The following is a 26,179-nucleotide window of genomic DNA, read 5'->3' on the forward strand; positions in this document are numbered from 1 at the left end:
ACAGTTTTCAACTGGCTTACGACTATCCCTTCGCGGCGAGCTGATAAGCTTGCTTTTCTATCTTAGCACTTATCTTTAAATTGAAAATTGCAAAGAATTTCATGGGTTATAGAAAATTTTCAGCGTGAAAATTGATTTTGTAGAAATTTAGGGGGATTTACAGGGATTTTAAAGAATTTTGGGGTAAAAAGAAAAAAAATGTGTTTAGGGATATTTCTGGGGATTTTTCATTTTGTTTTCAGGGTATTATTTCCCTGATCTGGCAACTTCTAGGGGCGCCTGTTTTTTAGAAGTGGGAGCACTGAGTTTCACGTGATTTTTTGTATTCACATCAATGAATGTTGTAGAGTGGTTGATTGAATTATAGTAATAAAAAAAAAGTAATGGTGATGGATCTCACTGATTCGAATTGTATTTCTACTGCACACTCAAATTTGTCAGGTATGTTGTGATGTATAGAAGTCTTTGAATTAATATCAATTGCTTTGATGTATATTAATATATCTTATTGTTGGGGAATTGAAGAACTTGTTATTGAATATGTTTTGAATCAACATAGACAAGATTTGATTTCAATATTAGAAGCCCAAGATGTTGAACTACATTACTCTGTTGTAGTCCAGTAAGTAAATTTTGTTCCAAGATCATAACATTTATTATGATATGACATTTATTTTGAAATTTTTTATTAGCTTTGTGCTACTGTTGGAGACTTATCCTAAACTCTGTGAAGCAATACTTTCCAATTCTTCAAAGCACCTCCCTATTTATGATGCTGCATTAGTTAAAGCTGCAAAACAATTGCATGCATCCCTAGAAGACGATGAACAAATGGAATTAGTTCCCAAAGAAAACATTCACTTTCGTGTGACAGGGTTACCTCACTGTCCAGAAGTTCATAGATCTACTATGCCAAAGCTAAAGGATCATGGAAAATTCCTTTGCATTCAAGGTACAGTGATAAGAACAACTCAGCAAAGAGTTTTAGAATATCAGAAAGAATTCAAATGCAAAAAGTGTGGACATGAATTTTTGGTAAAAGCTGATTATGATCAGTATTACATAATCAAAACTCCACCTCAATGCCCAAATTCTGTAATAAATTGCAAGTCTACTGCATATCAGCCTGTCGAAAAGTCAACACCAACATACCGAAAAGATTATCAAGAAATTAAATTGCAAGAACCAGTTCACAAACTTGCTGTTGGAACAGTTCCCACTTCTCTTTGGGTTACTTTAGAAGATGATTTAGTTGACAAGTGCAAACCAGGAGATGACATAATTGTTTGGTAAGCTTCTAAAATGCAAAAGCAATTTACATGGATCATTTTAAATGTCAAAGGAAATATTTAGTGGATTGGTAAAGCGCCGTTGGCAGCCGTTTGTCCGGGATCAAAGATCGGTTTTAGAACTCGTCCTCAAAGGAAATTTTATTGAGGTCATGAATGAAGCTAAAGTTTTGAACAGCGTTGTAAACGAGGAGTTAAACGATGGATTTAAAAAATTTTGGCAGAAATATGCCACATGTCCTCTAGTTGGCCGAAATATTATTTTGTCATCATTCTGTCCTCAGGTGAGATATTATACATAAAATATTTTTTTCTGTTCCTGAAGACCTAGCTATTTATTATTATGATCTACGCAGATTTACGGACTTTACATAGTCAAACTGGCAGGTACTGACTGTTCGTGCATTTCTCCTTCCTTCTACAGCAATAAGCTATATTCCGTCAGCTGTAACCATTTATTATAAAAAATAATGACTTTTTTTTTAGCTGCCATTGTTCTTGCTGGAGGAGTCACCAGAAGGGACGATTCTGGAACCAAAGCAAGGGGGGAATCTCATTTACTCCTTGTCGGGGATCCGGGTATATTACTCAGACCGACAAACCCAACTTATCTTCCAATTAATCCAATATTTGATTTTAGGGGCAGGAAAATCACAAATCTTGAAATACATATGCAAACTTAGTCCCCGTTCAATCCTCACCACTGGGATTGGAACAACTAGTGCCGGCCTTACAGTTTCTGCAGTTAAGGTAATCCGTCTATGGAACATAGTAAAATTTATTCAATTGCTGTATGATTTTGGATGACAATGTAGGACTCTGGACTATGGCATTTAGAAGCAGGAGCACTTGTGTTAGCGGACGGAGGAGTGTGCTGTATCGATGAGTTTAGTTCCATCCAGGAAAGAGACCGAGCATCGATACACGAAGCTATGGAACAACAAACCATTAGTGTAGCCAAGGTAATCTTATTTAAATTTCTACTTTCATAACTGAAATGAATGGGGGCCAAAGAGCCAAAGAGAGAGAAAAAATGAAGAAATAACCTAGCAACATCATTTCCTTTGATTTATCATTTCCTTTGATTTATAGGCCGGAATGGTATGCAAGTTGAGTACCCGTTGCTCAATCATAGCTGCTACAAATGCCAAGGGGGGTCATTACGACACCAGCCTTAATTTGAGTGTGAATGCTGGCTTGGCCAGTCCTCTTCTTTCCCGATTCGATCTCATTCTTATCCTTATAGACGGTAAAGACTACGCTTGGGACCAAATTGTTGCCCAACACATACTTAATGGGAACGATACAACTAGTGACGATAAGTCTCTTTGGCCTTTTGAAATGATGAAGTCGTATTTCGGCCTCATAAAAAACTTGAGACCGTCTCTTACTCCAGCTGCTAATCAAATCCTATCGAAATATTACTACGCTCAACGACAGGCTGACGATCGAAACGCCGCTCGGACCACTGTGAGAATGCTGGAGAGCATGATAAGGTCTCGTATTCTTTGCTCATTTCTAAGTTTCTTTAAATCGTGTAGGAAATTTTGAAAAAAAACTGCTTTCTATTATTATATGTATATATTTTATAAAGTATACATGCATACTTATAATGGATATCTCCGCATCTTATTAATAACTTTAATTGTATTGTTTCCAGGTTAGCGCAAGGTCACGCAAGGTATTGTGTTTGTTTTGTTTGTTTTTTAACTTGCTTTTCGATGTAATTGAGTACGCTGTCGTATTTAGATTGATGTTCCGGGAGGAAGTTACCGTTATGGACGCAGTTGTTGTTGTGACTTTAATGGAAAGCTCAATGCAATCTGCCGCACTGATTTCGGCTGATAACTGTCTTCACTCTTCATTTCCCTCTGATGCTATGATGGAGTATCAACGTCAAAGTAAGCAATGGCGCATAAAAATTAAAAAAAAAAAAGTTTATTTTTATTGTTTATTTTTTTTAGTCGACCTAGTTTTAAAACGCTTGGGATTAGAGGAATTACTGAATTCTGAAATGAAACGTATGGAAGAAATTGCTGCCTTGCAGATCGAGAATTGTGATGCTGATCCTTTTGAGTTCCGCAAGGATTTGGTTTGTAGCGAAACCCACATTGCTCAAACTCAAGCGATTTTAGCAAATATTCATAGACAAAACCAAGAGAAGAGTGATTTATTTGTAAATGAAGAAAATGAATGCGGTGTGAAGAGGAAACAATTCGATGATGGGCAATCACAACCATCTAAAAAAATTCGATTTTCTAAGGAAAAAATTTGCTCATCATCTAGGTCGAAAGAAAAAACTTTTGATTGTACAGCTGCAAGCACTACAGAATACGACAATGGTAGCCTTTTAAAAGCCGTTAACGTCAACGAGAAAGACACAGAAATGTTAACAAATGTTTTTTCTGAAATGTCGACTTCATTTCCCGATCCAAAAAATGATTCATGCGAAGAAATTCCTTCCATTATAGGATCTCCAATAATATCCTCTACTTTCAAAGAAAACACTAATTCTTCTGCCAACACCAAGTCATCAATTTTCAAGTATGGTAGTGATGACGATACTATATTTGACCTTTGAAATTACTCGAAACTCATTTATTCTTGTGTAATTCGGATGAAAATAAAATACTGGAAAATTTGCCAACTCAGTATAGTTAAAGAGAAAAATAAATCTTTTAATACATTTTAGTAGCGTGATTTACTATGTAAGATATTATTTGATTATCGCAAATAACTCTAAGTACTTTATATTAAGGAAAATCCCTTCTATTCTGCATTCTGCATAAAATTTCGAATCTGGATGTGATGGAGAATATGATACGGATACAAGTATTTATGGAATTTGAATTTGACGCCATGATGTAGGCATGTAGCCCAGCATAGCTCTGGCCCAGCCCAGCTCTGCATGAACATGAATGCCAATAAAGCGAATGGAGTATACACGTGTGTTTAGGGATCAACCAATAGTTTCTGGCTATTGTGAATATGTGACATGATACATGAAGGTTTAATGCCGTAAGCAGTCGGCCATTAAAGGTTTTTTCTGAAGGTTCATCTTAAATTAAAAGAGTATCCAATCTTCTAAAGAAAACTATTTGGTATCGCAATGGGGAGAAAGAAGAAAAAGCCTTCAAAACCTTGGTGCTGGTATTGCAATCGAGACTTCGATGATGAAAAAATTCTTTTACAACATCAGAAAGCTAAACATTTCAAGTGTCATATATGCCACAAAAAACTTTATACAGGACCTGGACTATCTATACACTGCATGCAGGTTGTTACCCCGATCCAATAACTACTAATAATATAAACATTTTTGGTTAAATTCATGTTGCAATTTTATTTAAATCTTGACTTAAGGTACACAAAGAAACACTTGACCGAGTGCCGAACTCTCTTCCCAACAGAGGAAACATTGAAATAGAAATTTATGGCATGGAAGGAATCCCAGAATCTGATATTAGAGATCATGAAGCCCAAAAACAAGGTAGTTTTTTAAGGTCTTCATTTATTTGATTGATGTATTAATAAGATTAATGTTGGTGTTATTGTAGCTGGCAGAATTACAACTGCTGCAGGTGCAGACAGTAGTGATGAAGAAGGAGGTTCTTCAGCGAAACGGGCAAAGACAGCTCAACCTGCAGTTCAAGAATCATCAACACCAAGTATTCAATCCATTGGAACCATGCCGATAACCCCAATGCTTGCATCTCCTTTCATGGGAATGGGTCCCATGAATCCATACTTAGGACATTTACCCTTACCAATGATGGGATCTGTGCCACAAATGCCTCTCCCTGGTGGGGCGGTTTCATCACCTCAGACACCATCTAAGCCTCTTTTTGCATCCTCTAGTAGTCCTTCATCAAGCAACAGTGCCTCCAAACCAGCATTTGCTGCATATGGGTACATGTCTCATATAATTTTTGTAGTTAGAATTATGAACCATTGCTTTCTTCAAAATTACTAACTGTTAATTGTTATTAATAGTTCTGGTGGTGCTGGGGCAACTATTGTTGGTGAATCAACTGTTCCAAAAAAGTCAGGTGTCATTGCTACTCAAGCTGGTTCCAGCAAAATAATGCACCCAGAAGAGGATCTCTCATTGGCAAGTCTTATAATACACATTTGTGAGGGGGAAAAACTAACAAATTAAATGACATATTAGGAAGAGTTGCGAGCCAGGTGCCATCGATATCAAAGAAGCGCTGTACCTACAAGTATGCCTCAGGTATCGATTGCCAGCCCACAAAGTGCTACTGTTACTCCTGTCAGCTCTGTAAGCAGCGGACAAATGGGCTTGCCAATGGGGCATCTCCCAGCCGGGATGATGATCCCGATGCCTATGACGCACATGGCGCTCCCCCCGCATATGCAAATGGGAATGGCCCCTATGGGACTTCTCCGAGCACCGCACATGCATCCTGGTAACTTCTAAAATATCTTCACGTAATAAGGTAATCGTCTCAAAATTGATTTTTGTTTTTCCCATATTAAAGGCATGCCTGGAGGATTCTCTCCATATGGTGCCCCTCTTGGTTTTCCGATGATGCCACCGCGCTTCCGGTAGGGAATTTGAACTGGACTATTCAAAACTTTTGAAATTCCTCGTAGAAAAAAAAACTTCACATGTCGTTCTTTAATTCTCCCTCGCGATCATGACTAATAATTATTGATTTTTTTTTTTTTTTCATAAAAAGATGAATTACTTTTTTTCTACTTATTCATCCCTTTTCTCTCCCCGAGTATGCGTGGTCTTTGCAGGCGCCATCTAAGTGAGTGTAGACATTTTTAAAATTTTTTCTTTCATTCTTGATTGATCGGACTATCCGAATCGTTATACTTGATAACGGCAATGTCAATCACGTAAGTACGTTTAATCACTGATGGTCAGCTCTACTTTCTTTCGCTATCTTCACCAATCTCACACTATAGTGTACCATAATTTTAAGTAACTGGGCGTTTATGTGAATGTAGTTGGTTCGTCCTCTCCGTCTCGCTGAAAGAGAACAATACAAGGCAAGTCCCATCAAACAAAATTTTTACATATATTAATCATAATACAGCTGCTTATTGCTTGAAAAAGGTAAGGTTTTCCCTACATGTTGACTATGTTACTGGCGCAGTTTATGTTGTCTAGGACTAATCTAATGGATGGGTGTACTACAGCCATTGTGAATCGTTTTTTTTATCATTGTTTCGTTTCATACAGGGCTTCCCATGATAGCCTAATCAAATGATTTAAGGTTCTTCGGTGTGCAAAATCTGACGCGTTGCAGCGTTTGGTTATATTTGAGTCTTTTTGATTAATAAATATTATTCAGTTTTTTGTTGAAGAGAAAAAATAAAGAAATATTGAAAGGTGATAGCTTTTTTGTTAATTTTGTAACTCAATACGTGTCATATTTGAATTTATTTTTTCATTGTATTGAATGGTACGCTTCTGAAAAAAATATTACACTACTCACTACTGCCTTATGTTCATCAAGATAAAATAGGAAATGAAGATAATCGATTGGTGTAGAAAAAGACCCTCAAAACTCATTTTATTCGAAAGGATCAGGAGATTCCGATACATCGTAGTTTTCATTTCGATTAATTCTGCCGATTTATTGCTGTCACAAAGAAATGAGAAACATGAATTCGCATTGTGAAGCCACTAATATATTTCCTGACCCTCTGTGGCATTTTCGAAACTCATTGTTTATATTATTACATACGTATCTCATTATTATATTATATTGTTTACATTCTCAATGCAACAGTTCCAGCCGGGAGCTTCCCTGTCTCTATTTCGCCTGTTCATTGATTTTGAAGAACCTCCTTCCCGCCCCTGCCCCCTTTTTTCAAAAATCAAATGTACGTCAGCGCAACCAACTGATGAAACATGAAACAAAACGCTATTCCACATTATTCGGAAAATTTCTTTCAATGCCAAAATCATTTTCTTTGAAATATCAAAATCATTCTTCCAACTTACTTAGCTTTTATAATTGTAGATATCGCGAGGACGCCTTAAAGGTGCCAAAGATACGTGCAATAAAATTTTTTTTCTATGACTACTTCTTCTGTTGTTATTGAGTTGTTATTCAGCATGGGCTTTCAAGATGTTATATAACTCTGTTTAAAATTCTTTGAGAAACGAAGCTCGAAAGTTGTTTTAGGTACAGCGGAACGACCAGAACCCCACCACACGTATTCTTGGTTGTTCTAGTTGTTCTTGTGACAAGCCTAAAAGTTTCGGGTTCTTATTTGAATTAACTCGATCCCATACTAATTATTAATTTTGTTGATTAGTTTAACATTGTAGTGGAATGTTCATTTGACCTGAAGTCCTGAACTGTATAGTGTCTTGACGTAGAATACGTTTAGTCCATCTCCGAATACGTTTATATTTGACAATACGATATAACATGAAACAAAGAATTAGTTGCGGGTTTCCCCCAAATCAAATTTTACTGAACCAGACTACAAGAATAATAGAATAACTATAATGTTCAATTTTTATATTTATTAATAATTATCATTCTAAAGCTCTGACCGATCTGACTTTACTTTAATATTAAATATTTCCCAGGAGGGTTTTGATTTTTTAACAGTGATTATGACCCAATTTGGCAACCTTCATTAGTTTGTCTGCTTGATTGTTTGTTATCAAAATAAAATTTGCATGAAGCACTGTTCTGTGTTCTGTACTTCTGTAACAGTAACACAAACCATACTTTAAAAAATATGGGTAAACCTCGAGATCAAGCTCATCATAGACAGAAGGGTAGAGATGTTAAGAAAGGAGAAAACTCTACTAAATCAGTGCGTTCTAGGAAAACTGAGTGGTCAGAACAACCTGATGTTTCATCTGCAGATTTCGACCGATTGCGTATTTCAGAGAGCGAAGAAGAAATTAATAACGGTATTATATTTGATGAATAAGCTTAAACACATTGTTTTCCTTCTTTACATGTATATTTAGAAAGTAGTGATGGATCTGTTTCGGATGGTGATGAGCAACCTTCATTTCCTGTAGCTATGTGGGATGTAGAACAGGTGGTTTTTTGTCCATTTTTGTGTTTTAAATTGTTTATATCATATTTTTTTTTAATTTTTAGTGTGACCCTAAAAGATGTTCAGGAAGGAAACTTTCACGGTTAGGAATGGTAAAAATTCTACGTCTTGGTCAGAGATTCAATGGTCTTGTTTGCTCACCCATGGGAGAGAAGGTATTTATTTAGATCTACTCCAAGGGATAAATCATATGGATTATTGCAATTTTATCATCTAGTGTGTTTCTCCTTCTGATCATGCAATCATAAGTGAGCATGGTGCAGCAGTTGTTGACTGTTCTTGGGCTAAAATTAATGAGACCCCATTTCATAAAATGAAATCTGCAAACCCTAGATTATTACCTTACTTGGTTGCTGCAAATCCTGTGAATTATGGGAAACCATGTAAGCTCTCTTGTGTAGAAGCATTTGCAGCTATGTTTTATATTGCAGGTACTTATTGCATCAATTTTCCTATGATTAAAAACTGAGAAGTATTAAAGAAACGGTTTATGACCACAGGTTATCAGAATTTGGCTAAAAAATATCTTGACAAATTCAAATGGGGCAAAACATTTATTGAACTCAATCGTGATCTTCTGGATAAATACGCTGCTTGTAAGGACAGTGCTGAAGTAGTTCAAGTTCAACAGCAACATATGACGCTATTGGATGAGGAACGTAATCGCAACAGGGGTAATTTTTAATTGAACAATTAACAAAAGCGGCATTCTGGTTTTTACAGTGATGTTTTGATTTTACAGATTTTATTGATTTACCGCCAGAGGTATTAGATGAAACAAGTGATGATGACACAGAATAAGATTATGATTAAAAAATTAAAAACAAGCTTCTATTCATTTGCAACCAATAGCTGTTAGTTGTAATTAAATATTAAAGTTTGTTCATATTGTTGTTTTTTTACTGTATTCACGTAAGGAACAGATAAGGCATCATAGACTACAACGTAACTTCGTAGTCTATGGATAAGGAAACAATTTATTTCTTCCAGTCATAATAGCTACCATAAGTTGGTTGGAATGAAATTAAGTTGGAAATAAGACAATTAGACATCGCATCTGCGGAAAGTGAGATTTCATATACGAAGTATTTTTCTAAATTATTATTATTTATTAAAAATAGGTAACATAAAAAAATATAAAAAGAAAAGGCGTCGAAAACAATTTTTTAAAATTACAAACGTTTGAGTATGGTTTGATATTATCGGTACAAGAAAGAAATGACAACGTACGTGTACAGCAGCCTAGAGCGGTAGAGCCTACCAGTCTCTACAATCCACGGACTGGACAGTTTCTACTTCCTAAGTTCCTAGACAGTTCGATAAAAATCAGAGAGTGATTTATGTAGGCAAACATAGATTATTGATAGTTTTGTCTTTTGTGGGTTGTTAACAAAAAAAAATGTCAACACCTGATATTATAAAGCAAGAAGTAACATGTAGAAGTGAAATGGAAGAGGTTGATGTTAAGCCCGTCTTGGTTATGTCGAAGAAACTTTCCAAGCTCCATTGTCAAGAAGGTATTCCTGATTCATTGAACACTGAATCAGAACAATGGATTCTTCAAATTGATTGGAGACGAAAATGTCTTAGTTCACTGCCGGAATATCTTCAAAAATATCAGTTTTGTACTTCATTGAACCTATCAGAAAACAATTTGGAGGGTGGCATTGATTGGTTGATTCATTTGAAAAGACTTAAGTTACTGGATTTATCAAGAAATAAGTTTTCCAAAATAACAGATGTATGTGGAAGTGTTTCTACATTAGAATATTTGGATCTCAGCCATAATCAATTGAGAGAACTACCTGAATGGATTTTATTGTTGGAAAAAGTTCGTAACCTGAATCTCAGTTGCAATCCACTAGAAAAATCATTTCATGCCCATTTAAAGACAGCAAAATGGAAAAGCATAGAAATTTGCAACTTAGAAAATGTAAATTTAGTTTCTATTCCAGACTGCATTCAGTCAGCGTATAGTCTCAAGGAACTGTATCTTGGTAATGTGAATGCAAACACTTGTTTACACAAGTCATCATTCTATGGAAGTAACAATACTCTTTGGAAAATCCCCGAGTTGCTGCCATCTTCACTTTCCATACTTGATCTCAGTAATGTACAGTTGTCCAACTTTGAGTATGAATGGAACAATCTACCAAACCTAAAGGAAATGAGGGCCAGAGGAAATGTAAATATTATATTCCTGTGTTCATTTAAAATACCCTCAAATAACATTTAGCTAATTTTGCAGGATCTATTCTGGCCTTCTGAAAATTTCACTGTGTTGGAAATGCTTGAAACTTGTGATCTCAGTTCATGTAAAATGGTTCTATTGCCCAAAGATTTTGGATGTCTCAAAAACCTTTGCTTTATAAATTTGTCATTCAACAAGTTAACTATGCTTCCAAAATCTTTTGAACAGTTTCATAGCTTGAATCATTTAGATCTCTATCATGCTGGAATTGAAACCATTGAATGCAACTTAGCCAGTCTACCTAGGTAGATAAAAAAATTGTATTCTAATAATGCCCATAAATTTTTAAACTCCTTATTGTCATATAGGTTAGTGAAGTGTGATTTATGGATGAACTTAGTTGAACCTAGTGAATTTCTTCCGAATCATTCTAACTTATGCAGCAATCTCCGCGGATCTCTTTTTCTCGGCGAAAAAGAGATTCGGATCGACGAACGAATTAGCCCGTCTATCGCTTCTGAAGACGACAGGGATCATAGTGAAGGTATATCCATTTTTTTTTTTTCCTCTTGAAGAAAACGACTGGCATGTATGTCATAATTTTTATATTTTCGTAGAATCTGATGAGGGAATCAACGATTCGCGTGAAATAACTGCGTCAACCACAGGAACTGGAATTGAAGAATCATGGGACGATGAAGTATTTTCTGATTATGAAGCTGATGAATTCCAACTGGCGGGTCCACCTGTTTTGAAATCTGATGTTTTAAATAGCAATGGGGTTGAAAATCATTTTAACCTGCCTTCTCAGTTACACGCGTCGTCATGTAGTCTAAAGCCTAGTCGTTTCGGAACTATCCAAGGTCAATTTGACGATGTCGATTAAAATAAAGAGTGACTCGATATAAATTGTCTATTTCTCAAGACTATTTTAAATTACATACAATAAACACCAACTTTGCAATGAATTTAACCTAAAACTAAGTCAACGGGTTCAGGTTCCGATCTACTTGCTGGCAGCGACTTGCTTCATTCTAGAAGAGGAAACAGAAAATTAGAACTCTCCCAGTTACAACTAAACTGTAAAAATTTTACCTATTTAGAGCACTGCCTGCTTTAAACCATTCAATCTGCTGTTCGTTCATACTTTGGTTTAAATGAATTGTCTCTGAAGACCCATCGGCATGGTGAATTTGGCATTTCACTTGTTTGCCTGGTGCCAAATCGGCAAGTCCGAGGAGTGAAAGACGATCAGAGGGTTGAATGCGGTCATAATCAGCAGGGTCGGCGAATGTAAGTGGGAGCATTCCTTGCTTTTTCAAATTTGTCTCGTGGATGCGAGCAAAGGATTTTACAATAATGGCTCTTCCTCCCAAATGACGAGGTTCCAATGCGGCATGTTCTCGACTAGATCCTTCGCCGTAGTTATCATCTCCAACAACGACCCAGTTAACACCTTTGGATTTGTAGAAACGAGCCGTTTCTGGCACAGCGCCAAATTCGTTTGTTACTTGGTTTCTAACCTGCAAAAACAAAATGATCTTTATTACCGTGTCTTACAATTGATGAAAAGTATTTATCTCACTTTGTTCATTTCTCCATTTTCAGAATTAATTGCAGTAATCAACATATTATTAGAAATGTTGTCCAAATGACCACGATACTTGAGCCACGGACCAGCTGCTGAAATGTGATCTGTGGTGCACTTTCCCTTTACTTTAATCAAAACTACCATCTTCTCTAGGTCTTTGCCATCCCATGGCTTGAAGGGATCCAGCAGTTGAAGACGCAGGGACTTGGGATCTACGTCAACAGTAACTTTCGTAGGATCCCCTGGGGCTTGATAGGTTTCCTGGCCTGGATCGAATCCGCGAGCAGGCAACTCATCCGCAAACGGGTCGCTCAGTAAGAATTCTTCACCGTTAGCACCTGTACATTTTTTAAAAGTTATGACAATTCGTATTCAGTAAACGTAGTTATTACATTGTTACCCTTAAGTTTCGAAGTTCGTGGATCAAAATCCAAAGTTCCAGCAAGGGCCAGGGCAGTTGTTAATTCTGGCGATGTAACAAAGGCGTGTGTGGCAGGATTAGCATCGTTACGAGCAGTAAAGTTTCGATTGTAGGACGTAACAATGGTATTCTTTTCGCCCTTTTTAACATCTTTACGATCCCATTGGCCAATACAAGGACCGCAAGCATTAGCAAGGACAACGCCACCAAATTCTCGTAGCGTCTTCATTCCAAAAATTAAAACGTTTATACATTTTGAATTTCTGATATAGTTAGAAATAAACTTTGTAAATAAAATACTTCAGCGATGCCGTCGCGTTCAATAGTAGCACGAATTTGTTCGGATCCCGGAGTAATATTGAAGGCGGACTTGGCCTTCAATCCATGTTTAAGCGCCTCTCGAGCGATGCTGGCACATCGACCCATGTCCTCATAGCTAGAATTAGTGCAACTGCCAATAAGAGAAACCTGTCGAAATACAATATTATGTTTGAGGTACAAAGTTCGTAGAAGGAAAAATTTAATATATGCATGAAATATTCGAAATAACCTTGACATCAAGTGGCCAGCTATTCTTTTTGGCTTCTTCACCCAATTTCGAGATAGGATTGGCCAAGTCTGGTGTGAAAGGCCCATTGACATGAGGCTCTAGTTCAGACAAGTTCAGCTAAACATAAAATATTAAATGAGTAAAAAAGTAAAAATAAATATTTATTGATTAGGGAAAATATGTCACCTCGATGATCTCGTCATAAGGCGCATCTTCATCAGCAGAGAGCAAATCCCGGCCGTACGGGTCAATTGCATCTGCAATCGCCTTTCGTTCAGTAGCAACAAGATAGTCTCGCATACGATGATTGTATGGGAAAACGGATGTAGTAGCTCCAATTTCTGCTCCCATGTTGCAAATGGTTGCCATACCAGTGCAGGAGATTGAATCAACTCCTGGACCAAAGTATTCTACAATCGCTCCAGTACCACCTAGGGATCAACGGCATAAACCGAATTGTTAGGACAAACAAAAACGAATAAAATATGAATCGATGATTGCCTTTGACTGTCAAGATGCCTGCTACTTTAAGAATAACATCTTTAGGCGAGGTCCAGCCGTGTAATTTTCCCGTAAGTTTCACTCCAATAACCTAACATTAATAAAATCATCTCGTGAATTGTCATGCAATTACACAGGACTTATTCTTTTATATACCTTAGGACATTTAAGCTCCCAAGGAATGTTCGCCATGACATCGACGGCATCAGCACCGCCAACACCAATGCAGAGACCTCCCAAACCACCTCCATTAGGGGTGTGGGAATCGGTACCAATCATAAGAAGACCAGGGAAAGCATAGTTTTCTAAGATGATTTGGTGAATGATGCCTGAACCAGGCTTCCAGAAGCCAACACCATATTTAGCACCAGCTGTGCTTAGAAAGTTGTATACCTAAGTAGCAATTTTAAAATAGCAACAACAAAGACATGTACTATGTAAAATAAGTTATACTTCTTTGTTGATGTCTATGGCACGTGCCAAATCGTGAGCTCCACCAGTCTGAGCCTCAATTAAATGGTCACAGTGAATAGTTGATGGAACTGCAACACGAGGCAAACCAGAGGAGATAAACTGCAACATAGCCATTTGAGCAGTTGCATCCTATATTAAGAATTAAATATAAGTGTTTAATTCAAGAATGAACACCAGGAAATGAAAAAAAGTGATGTTACCTGCATCGCAACTCTGTCTGGTCTGAGACGAAGATAACTTTGACCACGAACAATTTCTTGTTTCTTAGGATCATCCAAGTGAGAATAAAGAATTTTCTCAGAAAGAGTCATAGGTCTCTTCAAACGATTTTTAACTATCTCCAACTTTTCCTGGAGCTGTGCATGAGGTAGATAACTGGAAGCATCTAACTTGCTCATGGCTACTTTCTGGGCAGCCATGGCCAATGGACTGATGTGAAAGCATCGAGCCTGCATTTCGCAAGCCACAATCCATGATTGCTGCAAACAAATTGAATAACACTGATTACTGATTTTCATTTAAGTATATTACGAACTGTTCATTAAATTTTAAGAAAATGGGACCTAAGAAAATTTACATGAAAATTACTTATTAGCAAATTTTCCAAATGGAACTAGCAGAAATGTAGTTTACATAATCTATTGTCAATTACTAATAGTAATATAACTTGCTGCACCAACACCAACTTGAAATCATAATTATTCTTATAATATTGAAGAATTATTATGTCTTGTAAAAAAAGTTCTATTTTGAACCTCCCTTCTCCTACAGCCAAATGTAATTCCCACATCACAACAAAAACTATAATATGAGACAAAAATAACTAAGGTTGCAAGGAAATTCAATAAATTGTCATGAATTTTCTAGTTGTAACATGAAAAAAATACCGCATAATTACTTGCCTTGAGAACGGTACCCTTCGCGTATAGCGCCATTTTCGCTCAGATCAGCTGCTGGGCTTCTGAGATTACTCAATATCTACTGCCTACTTCCGACAAGAATTGTAACGGAAAACATTGCCAAATATTTGATTTCTAGGGCCACACTCGCTCCCTTCGCTTTTCATTCAATAATCTTTCTCTAAAAATCTATCTATATCTATAAAGTATAATGTCATTCTTTAAATGCTGTGAACAGCTAAATCAATTTTTTACTTGGAAATCTTTTTCCTTTTTCTAGAAAATTTACAACGCGGGAGATAAAAAAAAATATTCGAACGAAACCTCCAATTTTAAAAGTTTTCAAACATCAAGATCAAGATGAAATAGCGTGTGTTGTGTAACAAACCTATCTCGAGACAATATTTACTAGTGAAATTGTTATTTGATCGTTCTTCGTTGTTTAGCCGTATTCTTTATGTAAAAAACGCATACGTCTTTTGGGAAATCATGTTACTGCATAGAAAACCCATCCATATTTTGACCTGCCTACTTCATATGTAAAAGATTGGAGGGGAAATAGGACACATCTGAGTCTACAATGGCGGGCTATATTTTTAATAAAAATATTGTAGCGCCTCAGATCGCACACAGAAACGGCGATAGCCTACTTGTTTAAACAGTTTGTGATAACAAAAGGAACTGGCAGATGTTACAAATGTACAGACATTCATCTCGTTTTCAACAGGATCTAGCGCGGGTTGTGTATATATCCTGAATCCTGTATTTGCACACGTCTAAGTAGTCTTCATAGTATTTTAACAGGTATACAATGATTAACAAAATAGCGACCGTCAGTATCAAGCGATATGTACACACAGGTGTGGTGTGCATTTATTACAACCCTGCAGCGGTTGCATCCTTGAACAATCGATCTTTCGACCACATGCTACATAATTTGGGCAGACGAATGACGACACGCTGCGTTTGTTGATTACATTACGTAGTCGACTGCGTGGCGAGCTATCATCTAGCTTAAAATGAAATCTTGAATTCCTCGAGCCTTTAATTTTACTTTATGTGTAAAAAAAAGAATTAGTTAACGATATTGTACGTTGACGACTGTATTGAATCGTAGGCTATCTATTATTTTAACAGTAACGAGCAAGACAGACAAGCATATACTTGGAACACATTTCTATTAAAGCAAACTAAAACATTTTTCTCAATTTCAGGTTAGCCCTTCAAAAAAAAGAAATCTAAGTCAGTTAGTAATACGTAAAGCTATATAGTTAACATAAACCATTAAATACGATTGAAAGAAGAAAAATATCTATGTGATGGCGAACGTTGACTTAGTTTGACGATTGCACTCGAGTTTTATTGGTTCTATTTTCACCCTAATATTTTTAAGAAAAAAATGATTTTACCCTGCCAGGGATGTGAGATTGCACACATAGCTTTTTAGGAGTAGGTAATATACTGAGGATCCCGGGTCAGCCCGTCGGTCATTCCCATACAAGCAACACCAGAGAATGGAATTTAATTTTTGTACATATCGCAGAGAACCTTTTCCATGGGAGTGGAGCCGATGGTGTGGCGAAAATACAACTGTTCCAATCGGTGGGCTGTAACGTGACGAAGCAGAGGAAGTGTGAGAAGAAGTCGACCGAAACGAGCAGGCCGCTGCGGTTGCTGATTGCGGATGTGCTGATTTAACATCACTTGCGCCTGATCCTGTAGATTCTCAACCTGTATTGGATCCTATAAAAGTCAAGAAATGTAGAAATTGCTCAACAGCCAACATTTCCAAAGTGAAATTAACTTTACCTTCAGTCCACGGGTTTCTGACTTGAATAGGATGATAGCCTTGAGGCATGCAAATTCAGCTGGATCAACAGCGACCACGCGGAAACGCGTAACTAGCTCCGCCAGAAAGCGCAAATCAGTCCCAGTTTGCTGTGAATTTTTGTTGTTGGTTCCTCCGTTATTTCCACCGCCATTGCCACAGCCTAAAGTTGCCGAGTGTGGCTGATTGAAGTGGGCCAGTGAAAACAGCGGATTGTTGTCCATTGGTAAACAGAACTGTATTGCGCAAATGAGGAATAATTCGCTCCACGATTCTTCCAGTAGAATGACCTAAACAAATTCGGTAAATTCAATTCTCAGAACCAAACGACACTGTCTCGTGCGGTGTTCTTTAGTGTCGAGTTAGCTGACCTGATCGCGGAAAGGTAGTCCAGCAAAAGAGGGCAAACTTTTAGCCCACTTGACAGCCATGAAGAGCAAGCGTGCCGCTGTTTCATAAATATTGTCCTGCGGTTGGAAAGTGGAGAGGAATGTCGCAGTAGATGTTTGTTGTTGTTGTTGCTGCTTGTGTTGCTGCTGATTTTCGTTCTGATACCATCCAGCGCTGCCGCTGGAAACAATCGAAGAGAGGGGCGGCATTGGGCCTGGAACAACCGGGGTAAGAGGCGGTGGTTGTGAGTGTGAGATGGAAGGAAGGGATGATGATGGCAGGGGGGGAGGAATGGATTGTTGTTGGATGTGCTGAGGTGACGGCGATCGACGAAACTGATTGACGCCGAAATGCTGATGAAATGCTCCCTCAATGCGAGCCAATTTCCTGGGCGGAGGGGCGGAAGGAGATGGGCTGTCTTCAACGGCGCTAGGAGTTCGTTCACCTTCTCCCGACGAAGTACCTTTGTAGGAGGGACAAGTCAACCAATCTAGTATCACAAGTGACCGTAATGATAAAAACTATATAGCATTTCAAAAATCCAAGTATACGTGAAATTCACAGGCAGCAATAAGCTAAAGATGTTATCTTTGATTAAAGGATGAATAAAAATGTGTACCTCGGTCACGGTCAATTTCTTCTCGTTCAATCTCGGCACGTTGAGCCGCTGCTGCTGAAGAGGCTGCGGCGGCAGCAGCGGCAGCGGCGGCGTGTAAAGCTGCAGCTGGATAATGATGTCCATCTCCTCGTCCACCAACCATCCCGTTGACGTAATGCGCATGAGCAGCGGCCGAGGCAAGACCCATGGCCAGCGAAACTGGAGGCCTAAACATTCAAAAGTTGATCAAATCAAGAAGCGCTTCCTTGTATAGAATAAATAGATGATCATTTTGAGAAAGGCTTATTCTTTCATTTGAATGGGCGTTATAGTACAAGCGACATTGTTAACAACAAACAAGTGTTTCCATGTCATTTACCCGAAAGCTCCGACAGCTGCGGCAGCTTCTCGAATGATCCTCTCGTGATCCATTTCGGCCAGAATTTCCGGTCGAAGAGTGGCGCTGTTACGGGGCTGACGTTCGTTTTGAACAGCTGCGAAGAGCAACGATGCAATATGGAGACCAAAAAGGGAAACAATCAACAGTAACAAAATACAAACAAAACACCAATGTACCACCACCACAACGGTAGACCACGGCTTACCGTCTTTGTTCATTCCCATTTGTAGACATTTTTTCAGGCGACATGCCTGGCACTGGTTGCGATGCGCTTTGTCAATAACACAATGGCCGCTACCAGCTTGACACCTATAACATTTTCGCACAAGAAAAACTACACGTGACTCGCTGTTCTTGTGGGGGAACATCAAAATAAATTCATTATAACGAACCTGTAGATGAGCCGGCGACGAACGCTCCGCTTGAAAAATCCGCTGCATCCATTGCAAGCTAAAATGCCGTAATGTTTTCCTGAGCTGGAATCGCCGCAGACGAGACAAGTCAATCCGGGAATGGCATTCTTACTGCTGGCTCCATTGTTCTCGACCGGCCTGGACGGAACTCCCATTGTGCTGACAGTGGTGATGTTGCTGTTGCTGCTGCCGCTGTTACTCGGAGTCGTGATGCCACCACTAGTGGAGACCGTCACTCCGTTGGGATACTGCGGATGCTGGGAATGATGGCTGGTCTTGCCAGTCGATCCCATTGCGTAGGACATGGGCATCGGCAGCTGAAAGGATCCTCCCAGCACTGGGATGGGGAACGGAAGAGGCGGATAGCCGGTTGCGGATGATGACGCAGTAGATTGAGGCCCGTAAAGAGAAACGTAGTTGTGCGCGTGTTGCGGTTGTTGCGGTTGTCCGTTTCCCAACAGCTTATCGCAGTGACGCTGTTGTTGATCCATGTCGCACGACGAAGTTGACGTCGACGTTGTGTTGGACAGACACGGAGATGGAGTCCGGCTCACTGGATGCTGGCGCTCGTAGTCTCGTCGGCTGTTCCCCAGGACATCTTGAATAGGATGGATCGGAGAATCGCCATCAGAACAATCCCGAGACTCATCTAATCCAATCGAAAGAAAAAATAATTAATTTGATATTACATAAAAGGCAATTTTCTCATTAGCAAAATATTCCAATTTTGTCGACGATAGTAAAGATCTGGTAGGGGAACAATTCAGTAAGCCAAAACCTCACAGATGGGACTCGATGGGTTTGGATTGTTTGCAGATCTTTTGAAGCCTCTGTTGATGATCTGAGGATTACATAAGGATGAAGAGGCTGCACCAAGGCAGAGATGATGATAGCTTGAACGCCATCCGTATGAAAAAGAGGGGTCCCTTTTTTGTGATCGCCCCATGGCCCTGCTGCACAGTCCACCAAACCAGGATTAGGAACCAAGTCCCTAGGATCATTTATGGCCAACTCATCATTTTCCCTTTGGTGCGGCCGCCGCCCACTTTGTGCAACACCACAGTCGACTCTGTCTCTCTCTATGCCACTCTAAATTGTGTTGACCGTGATTGGATCCCCTAGACCACCTCGTTTCTCTATCTCGATTTATGTACGACATTAGGTTTGCATGGGGGAAGACGGAATAAAATCGCTTGGTTGGATTAAGCTATAGGCATTATATAATATGCAGGGCCTGAAATACGTCGCAGTTGTTCCGTCTCGTTACGGCATCGACAAAATAGCAAGAGCCGCATCCATTCCATCAATTGAACGTTTTATTATTATTATTTATTTCCGCCCCGTGTTTTATTATGTAAATAGCAAGGACCAATATCACCAAGTTTAAATAGTTCCCCACTCTGCTTCGATTTCTGTATCGTCTACATGTTTATTGTAATGAGGTAACATAAAAAGCTCTTGGGTCGCGCTGTGAGACCGGCAAACCCTTCGTCACCCTTTTGTTCACACCCTCGTCTATAATCTCCACTTTTTTCCATGTACAGTTCTCTGTACGGATATATCAAGGTATCATTTTTGATGATGAATGAATTGATGCTATAAAATCTATAAAGTGTCAAGCTTTGTAAGTTTATGATAATCGAGGCTACTGGGTGAAATATAAACAGGCGCCCGGCCAATCTATCAAATAGCTGAATCGTGTACCACGGTGATAGATTGTCGGTGCCACCGGCGGCACCGAGGACTTGCTGCTGTCGATTGTCTGCTGCTCCAGCAATCCCGAGTGTACGACATCTGGCCGGTGGGGCACGTGTGCCAGCAGCGATCGTGCATTCGTTACTCTATATAGCTTGAAAGGAAAAGAGCCAACTCGAATGCTATGATTTCACTTTTGACAATCGTTCGTATAAATAACGCCAAAATAAAGTCTCCCAAACTCATTACCATAGAAAGGGTTTGTTGGTTCTTGTTAGTATTTCACCCAGCCTTTACTTTGGCTACAGCACATTCGAACAACTGATTTCATAGTTGATTGGAGTGGATATGTTTGGGGCAAGGTCTTTGCGCTACAAGAGCCTCCCTGGCTGGATCGATTTGACTCGTAGACGAAGAAGAAGTTGACCGACCGATCTTCTCTTTAACTGACTGACGGAGAGAGAGAGAGAGAGAGAGAAGTCATCGCTTTCAAACTCTCGAGACGCACCGCTGGACCACTTTGAGCGATTTCATTTGCATTTGTATATGTGTAGCCCGGCAAAGCGTCTATCCGTTTTCCTGTCGGCATTCATGTTGGGAGTTTCGCTACAAACTTGCAGCCGGAACTAACTATTTCGGGAAGCGACACGGCCTGCCACTTAGGTTCAATCAAATCATCCTAACCCCTGCTGGATGTATCTGCATCTCTTTTATGTATTTTTCCCTTTTTTTCTTTTTATTGTGACTCTTCTGCTGTGTTTGAATGTGTTTGTGTTGGGAGAGAGGGTTCACAATCCATTATTCTGTGGCGTTCGCACACTCTTTCACTCCCTCCTTCCATCCACGCCCCTTTTGCTCCATACATGCTACTACCAGTAGGCTATTATAGCCTCCACTGTATGTGTATATACTGTACACGGATCAGTCAGTTGAATAGAAGATGTAAAGCCATCCCGGATTTAGAATCATTCAATCAACCCCCTTCTCACTCACTCTTTCTTTCCCTTTGTTCCCTTTCTTTTTCTATTTACTCTCATAATTCTTTTTCTCTATCGTATATACTACGCATATCGACTTGTAACGAGTAAATCGATTCATTTAAGCACATTGAAAATGTAACCTTGTTTCCAAAGTTGACTATGCTAACCAGTACAGCTAGGTCATTTTTTAAAACATATATTTGTTTTTGTCTAGCCAACCGTGAGTGGACATTTGTTGTTTAAGATTTTTCTTTTTTCTTTTTTTTAATTCTGACGAACCATGTTATATGTCCTATTTTGTTTATTATGACGTCACAACTGCTGTTGTTTTTTTAAGCCTTTCGTACGGCTGGCTTAAGTTAAAAAAAAAGTTGTTTGGATTGCATCACTTTCACAATGTCATAGCGTCTACAGTTATCCGAAAGCGGATTTCGGCCTACTGATGGTGCATCCTAGTTATAGATTCAGCTGTGTGGTGGACACTCGGAAAATTGGGGAAACTCGTAATATTGATTTCATTTCCGAACGTAAATAGACGATTCACATTGGGATGAAGAGTGCGTACACGTCTATGCACCGGCCAAGAGAGAGATGTCGTATTGATGGGTTGGCTTTGCTGCTGAAGAGTATTAGTTGGCCTACTCTGTGAATTTGTACGGACGACGTGGTGAGAGTTAATAGAATGGAAAGAGTCCTGTGCTCTGCCTGTGCTCGGCATTTGGAAGTCCAGCAGCGAAACGGGACAGGACCCTTTGATTGCCGTCGTCGTCGCACTCGATGCAACAAAAGCTACACACGCGTACGTCTATAGGGGGTGCCGCTTTGTCCCTACTACTAGTTAGTAGGGTCCTAGTAGTAATGGAGGGTAGAGGGAGAACTAGTGCGATGGCCATCCTTTACTCGGGGCGTTCACGGTCGTTTCAAATTCAATTTCCATCAAGAAGCTAATTCAATGACTGGAAACTGGACCTTTTTCTCCAGCACTCTCCTTTCTCGTTTTCGCTCTGTTTATTCGTGTCTCTCGCCTATTCCGCCAGGCCGCCTATCGACTATTAGGTTTACTCTCTCTCCTCAATTCGTGTTAGATTATTTCTCCTCTTTTTTTTGGGTCTATAGGCCTGCTGGTTGTTATCATTGCACTCCTTGTCCGAAATGCATTGATTTTGTCAAATATAATAGGCCTGGAGTGAATATACTTACATGCACACGAATAGCAACTAGACGTCTTACTCCGATATACTCTCTTACTTTTGTAATGTTGTTTTACTAACGGATAATATGGTTTTACGTCTGCATTCGCGATTGAAAATTCAGCAATAGGATTAATTTCTGGGATCATATCTTATTTACTTACATCTATTAACTTGAAAAAAGAATAATTTGAAAAGCCGAAAACTAACTTGATATTACTCTGTGATTATAATATAAAAGACCATGTGTTTTTACAACTGAGTCGATGTACATTTCTGCCGAGATACACGTAGGCCCTAATATTAAAAAATTAGAGATATTGAAAATTAGAGTGCGCATGCTATGTCGTCGAAATAGTTTGTCGTTTGGAGGTAAGAAAATACGTAAAATTTATAGTCACTAAAAATATGTGTCATAGCGAATGTCTGCTAGGCTATCGTCAGAATGTGCCCCGTAACAAAAATGGTCAATGCCCTCGCTATTTACCAAGTAACTCTCAGCCACAGAAGCAAAATGCGTCACGTGTCGCACAGTGAGACGTACATTGTTATGGCGAAAATAAATCCAACTTTTAGCTAGTCGCATAAACGCTGTGCGCCATGAATCAGTACCACCAACAGCAAATGGTTTTGTTCTCCCGGCAAAGCCACATATAGAATGGCCGAGTTGGGGATTACGGCTGGCGGATGGCCTCGGCCACCTGAGCCCACTGATTGGTAGATTAGAAGGCATTCGTCTTTCCGACTCACTTGATTCTGCGTTTAGCTATTCGGCTTACAGAGTTATAAACCACATGCGTCACTCTTCGTTCACCCATCGCTTTTCCCAAATGATTTTCATCTTCTATCCTCTTAGATCTAAGGTCGCCATTTCTAACCAACATCACACTGATAATAATTCAATTGTAGACTATATATAAATGACTTACTTTGGTTATTTCTGTCCATGTTGGTCTGCCTTCCGGTCGAGTTCCGATTTACCTACTCAAACTTTCGATTCGTTAAAATCGTAAGATGCTGCTCGTGATGCACGCGCTGGTGGTGATGGAGAATCGACGGTCGCAATGAGACTGTCAAGTGGCAGAGCAAGTTCTGACTATCTCTAGCTCCCCGATCTCACCTCCGCCACATCCCAGCTTGGCCGCTTCAAAAATTGGATACGGGCTTTCGGGACTCTGGCTCCCCAGTCACCGCATATGAAGTCTCATGGCTTCATCACCCACACTGTTTTCCAGTGGGTGGGCTACATTCACGCCAAACCCCTCCCACATCAGCTCTCAAAAAGTTGCCGTGACTCGAGCCGCCACCGCCGTGGCCGGCTCCAAACTTCACACTTGTTTCGCCGTTGACCAGCCTGCTGACTCGCCCAGTTATTCGACTAATGTTAGACAACGCCAGCTGCTAGTAATGCACTATACGCTGTTGCCAAGGCAAGTCTGGTTTTTTTTTTTCTTTCTCACCTTATTCCAGGTATTTTTTTATAAAATTCATTTTGGCGTTCCCGGTCTAAACGGGGGCAAATGCTGTGTTCCGCCGAGCGTGATTTCTCCCTTCCAACCACAAACTCCGCCCCTCCTGAGTTGCCGCCGTCAAGAGCTGGACGTCAGACCGCACTGCACAGGCCACAGGATTGGGCGTCTACACTTGACGCAAGTTTCCGGCGGCCATCCGCCAAAACCGGCCCGCTCATTGGTTGCCTCTCTTTTCCTTTGATCTTGTGCCGCTCGACCTCCTATTGGCTCTGGCCCTTCTCTCTTTCAACCCCTCGACGCAACACAAAGTCACTGGGCTCCACTCACTCCCTGTCGCTTTTTTTTTCGTTGCTTTTCTTTTCACTTGTATAGTTCACCGAATGATGAATTTTTCTCTACTGGATTTGTCCGCTTTTTGTTTCGCACAGTGTAGCGCTGCTATACGGTCCCCAACTGGTTAACATATGTCTAGATCTCCCATACTTGTGTTGTGTAATGATGAAAGTTGCCGTAATGTCTGCGCCTTTTGTACTGATATCGTGTCTGGCCGGTGAGTCACGCTCAGAATCCGAATAGTCTGAACACTTGTGTAGAGCACCGCAGTAGTACAGCATATTGAGACTAAATGTAGAATTTTGGAAGCGTTGGATGCAGTCAACCGTATAAACGAATGAGCTGATGGGCATTTATATTACTGCGTCGAATTCAATCGCAGAACAAATGGAAATAGATGCTGTGAAACGCCACCAAGTATTGCAATTCAAATACGACAATTAGAATTTGAAGTTGGAATGAGTATTAGTTACTTGTTAGGAAGGCCTGATAGATCAAGCTGCTAGTTCGACAATTACAAGATATGAACGTGGGCTGCATCCAGTTCAAAACAATAGAAACAATCAATAATAAGCACAGTTCACTAAGTTCAAACCAAGGAGTTAGTAAAAGTTACAGCTGATTCTTTAATCCCGCTCTTTCTAGCTAGTGATGAACTTAACGCCCATGAAACTTTCACATCGACATTTTTAGATTTTTTAAATAAAAAAAAACGTCACTTGAGCAACGCACACACAGCTTATTACGTATCGATTATTATGAGCAACTTGTTTATATCTTGTGTGCTATTGCGTCATCTCGCTTGAGGAACAATTTCTGTGATTGGAAATTAATCTCGTCGGACTGAGCCATGACCGGGCTACTAATGCTTTTGTGTCAATCTAATATATGATATAGCACTATAGTAAAAACTCGAAAAAAGATAGAAAGCGGGTGAGGGTATCGAGGATGCGGCAATGTTATGTGGACCTGGTGGATGGAAGGGGGGGACGATGACAGTCTATTCTATAAAGTTACAAGGCAACCGACGATCCGATTAGTCCCGTCAGTGAACACGATGATAACATGCGATGACCGGTTTTACTAGTCATCTTTTCCACCGCCACCAAGGCTGCTGCTGCCGGAATCTCGCCGGATCAATGGTTTCAATGTGTGGCCCTCTTTTCATTGACGCTAGGTATTAGCAAGTATAACCGCCGTGGTCAATCAGGGTGGGATTTGATCCCATTTCCAACCGAGCCTCGGTAAATACATGGGCTATAGCATAAAAGAGTCAGCCGCTTGGAATTGATTGGGACCATGTTAGTCCATATTACTCTTCTAGATCTCTGTCAGTCAATATAGGCCCCCGTCTAAATATATTATGGATATACGTTTGCCGACTACATCTACTACTCGTTATAATCACGACCCGGAAATTGTCGTTCAAACCACTCAAATCAACAACTTTTGAACAACGGAAAAGGTTTCCATGATGAACACAGATTCGATTATTTAATTTTCGGTGTCGACCGCTAGTCACGGTAGCGTGTACTTCAATAAAAGTGTGCGGTACGCAGAAACAGAAGCCAACTCGCTTTCGATCGTGGGCTGTAGTACAGTCGTAACAGGGCAGACAGGAATGATGAAGGCATTTCAAACGCTGGCGAGGACATGGTTCCAGCATTAGTCGAGATTGGATTGCTGCTGGAGTGGTGCGGTGGTGAAAATGGGTACCGCGACTGTATAGAGGAAACCACGCAGGCAACGGCACTTGAATGATCATTTGTCATATCAATAAAGATTGGGAGGAGTTGGAAAGTTGTAAAAATAATCTATAAAATAAACAACACCCAAAATATAAACGTAGTATTTTTTTCCCCATAGTTGCTTCAGAAGTTCCCCTCTCCCAGCTAGGAC

General features: G+C 39.7%; 5 protein-coding genes across 11 annotated transcripts; 3 read left to right on the top strand and 2 right to left on the bottom strand.

Annotated features, from left to right (window-relative positions):
* The first annotated feature begins 282 nt into the window (after window positions 1–282).
* LOC124196213 (DNA helicase MCM9-like) lies at window positions 283–3,940 on the top strand. The gene is made up of 12 exons (XM_046591093.1): window positions 283–441; window positions 526–622; window positions 693–1,289; window positions 1,354–1,573; window positions 1,646–1,676; window positions 1,776–1,868; window positions 1,930–2,039; window positions 2,105–2,251; window positions 2,382–2,785; window positions 2,950–2,970; window positions 3,039–3,190; window positions 3,254–3,940. Exons 1-12 carry the CDS (start codon window positions 384–386, stop codon window positions 3,868–3,870), a joined length of 2,547 nt encoding a protein of 848 aa, XP_046447049.1. The 5' UTR covers window positions 283–383; the 3' UTR covers window positions 3,871–3,940.
* A 329-nt stretch (window positions 3,941–4,269) lies between these two features.
* Window positions 4,270–7,351, top strand: LOC124196216 (BUB3-interacting and GLEBS motif-containing protein ZNF207-like). 3 transcript variants are annotated; one of them, XR_006875625.1, is made up of 8 exons: window positions 4,270–4,566; window positions 4,653–4,779; window positions 4,847–5,198; window positions 5,283–5,400; window positions 5,461–5,719; window positions 5,792–5,858; window positions 6,505–6,654; window positions 6,782–7,351. XR_006875625.1 is itself a non-coding variant. In XM_046591097.1 (7 exons), the coding sequence occupies exons 1-7, from the start codon at window positions 4,399–4,401 to the stop codon at window positions 6,530–6,532; spliced, it is 1,119 nt and encodes a 372-aa protein (XP_046447053.1). In that variant the 5' UTR covers window positions 4,270–4,398; the 3' UTR covers window positions 6,533–6,658. The 3 variants fall into 3 exon arrangements, 2 of the variants coding, with proteins under 2 accessions (XP_046447053.1, XP_046447054.1); XM_046591097.1 differs by lacking the exon at window positions 6,782–7,351 and having other exon boundaries at window positions 6,505–6,658; XM_046591098.1 differs by lacking the exons at window positions 6,505–6,654; window positions 6,782–7,351 and adding an exon at window positions 5,993–6,326.
* A 544-nt stretch (window positions 7,352–7,895) lies between these two features.
* On the top strand, window positions 7,896–11,454 carry LOC124196215 (18S rRNA aminocarboxypropyltransferase-like). Of its 2 annotated transcripts, XM_046591096.1 has the most exons (7): window positions 7,896–8,202; window positions 8,263–8,336; window positions 8,399–8,509; window positions 8,572–8,785; window positions 8,855–9,028; window positions 9,097–9,135; window positions 11,163–11,454. In XM_046591096.1, the coding sequence occupies exons 1-7, from the start codon at window positions 8,025–8,027 to the stop codon at window positions 11,429–11,431; spliced, it is 1,059 nt and encodes a 352-aa protein (XP_046447052.1). In that variant the 5' UTR covers window positions 7,896–8,024; the 3' UTR covers window positions 11,432–11,454. The 2 variants fall into 2 exon arrangements, with proteins under 2 accessions (XP_046447052.1, XP_046447051.1); XM_046591095.1 differs by lacking the exons at window positions 7,896–8,202; window positions 8,263–8,336; window positions 8,399–8,509; ... (1 more) ...; window positions 8,855–9,028; window positions 9,097–9,135 and adding exons at window positions 9,591–10,539; window positions 10,603–10,850; window positions 10,914–11,089.
* LOC124196214 (probable aconitate hydratase, mitochondrial) lies at window positions 11,445–15,103 on the bottom strand. Its single transcript, XM_046591094.1, has 12 exons — window positions 14,985–15,103; window positions 14,283–14,561; window positions 14,062–14,211; window positions 13,765–14,001; window positions 13,609–13,699; window positions 13,294–13,538; window positions 13,108–13,224; window positions 12,858–13,025; window positions 12,537–12,780; window positions 12,131–12,474; window positions 11,641–12,068; window positions 11,445–11,579 (listed from the first exon to the last, which is right to left on the bottom strand). Exons 1-12 carry the CDS (start codon window positions 15,015–15,017, stop codon window positions 11,552–11,554), a joined length of 2,364 nt encoding a protein of 787 aa, XP_046447050.1. The 5' UTR covers window positions 15,018–15,103; the 3' UTR covers window positions 11,445–11,551.
* A 965-nt stretch (window positions 15,104–16,068) lies between these two features.
* LOC124195330 (photoreceptor-specific nuclear receptor-like) lies at window positions 16,069–24,447 on the bottom strand. Of its 4 annotated transcripts, none has more exons than XM_046589681.1 (8): window positions 23,405–24,447; window positions 18,590–19,259; window positions 18,403–18,506; window positions 18,177–18,291; window positions 17,819–18,024; window positions 17,181–17,662; window positions 16,791–17,099; window positions 16,069–16,724 (listed from the first exon to the last, which is right to left on the bottom strand). In XM_046589681.1, the coding sequence occupies exons 1-8, from the start codon at window positions 23,421–23,423 to the stop codon at window positions 16,503–16,505; spliced, it is 2,127 nt and encodes a 708-aa protein (XP_046445637.1). In that variant the 5' UTR covers window positions 23,424–24,447; the 3' UTR covers window positions 16,069–16,502. The 4 variants fall into 4 exon arrangements, with proteins under 4 accessions (XP_046445637.1, XP_046445635.1, XP_046445634.1 ...); XM_046589679.1 differs by having other exon boundaries at window positions 17,181–17,689; window positions 23,405–24,425; XM_046589678.1 differs by having other exon boundaries at window positions 18,177–18,506; window positions 23,405–24,425.
* Between the last annotated feature and the right edge of the window lie 1,732 nt (window positions 24,448–26,179).

Source organism: Daphnia pulex, chromosome 6, assembly GCF_021134715.1.
Source record: "Daphnia pulex isolate KAP4 chromosome 6, ASM2113471v1".
Taxonomy (NCBI): domain Eukaryota; kingdom Metazoa; phylum Arthropoda; class Branchiopoda; order Diplostraca; family Daphniidae; genus Daphnia; species Daphnia pulex.

Bases quoted from the DNA above. Each gene is read 5' to 3' on its own strand.
- LOC124196213 (XM_046591093.1), top strand. From the start codon at position 384: ATGGTGATGGATCTCACTGATTCGAATTGTATTTCTACTGCACACTCA. The intron at 1,869-1,929 runs GTATATTACTCA...ATTTGATTTTAG, and splicing joins ACTCCTTGTCGGGGATCCGG to GGGCAGGAAAATCACAAATC. The intron at 2,786-2,949 runs GTCTCGTATTCT...TATTGTTTCCAG, and splicing joins ATGCTGGAGAGCATGATAAG to GTTAGCGCAAGGTCACGCAA.
- LOC124196216 (XM_046591097.1), top strand. From the start codon at position 4,399: ATGGGGAGAAAGAAGAAAAAGCCTTCAAAACCTTGGTGCTGGTATTGC. The intron at 4,567-4,652 runs GTTGTTACCCCG...TCTTGACTTAAG, and splicing joins TATCTATACACTGCATGCAG to GTACACAAAGAAACACTTGA. The intron at 4,780-4,846 runs GTAGTTTTTTAA...GTGTTATTGTAG, and splicing joins TCATGAAGCCCAAAAACAAG to CTGGCAGAATTACAACTGCT.
- LOC124196215 (XM_046591095.1), top strand. From the start codon at position 9,754: ATGTCAACACCTGATATTATAAAGCAAGAAGTAACATGTAGAAGTGAA. The intron at 10,851-10,913 runs GTAGATAAAAAA...ATTGTCATATAG, and splicing joins AACTTAGCCAGTCTACCTAG to GTTAGTGAAGTGTGATTTAT. The intron at 11,090-11,162 runs GTATATCCATTT...ATATTTTCGTAG, and splicing joins CGACAGGGATCATAGTGAAG to AATCTGATGAGGGAATCAAC.
- LOC124196214 (XM_046591094.1), bottom strand. From the start codon at position 15,017: ATGGCGCTATACGCGAAGGGTACCGTTCTCAAG. The intron at 14,562-14,984 runs GCAAGTAATTAT...ATTTGTTTGCAG, and splicing joins CGAAGGGTACCGTTCTCAAG to CAATCATGGATTGTGGCTTG. The intron at 12,781-12,857 runs GTATTTTATTTA...TTTGGAATGAAG, and splicing joins AACGCGACGGCATCGCTGAA to ACGCTACGAGAATTTGGTGG.
- LOC124195330 (XM_046589677.1), bottom strand. The intron at 17,100-17,180 runs GTCAGCTAACTC...GAATTTGTTTAG, and splicing joins GACTACCTTTCCGCGATCAG to GTCATTCTACTGGAAGAATC. The intron at 16,725-16,790 runs GTAAAGTTAATT...TGACTTTTATAG, and splicing joins CAGAAACCCGTGGACTGAAG to GATCCAATACAGGTTGAGAA.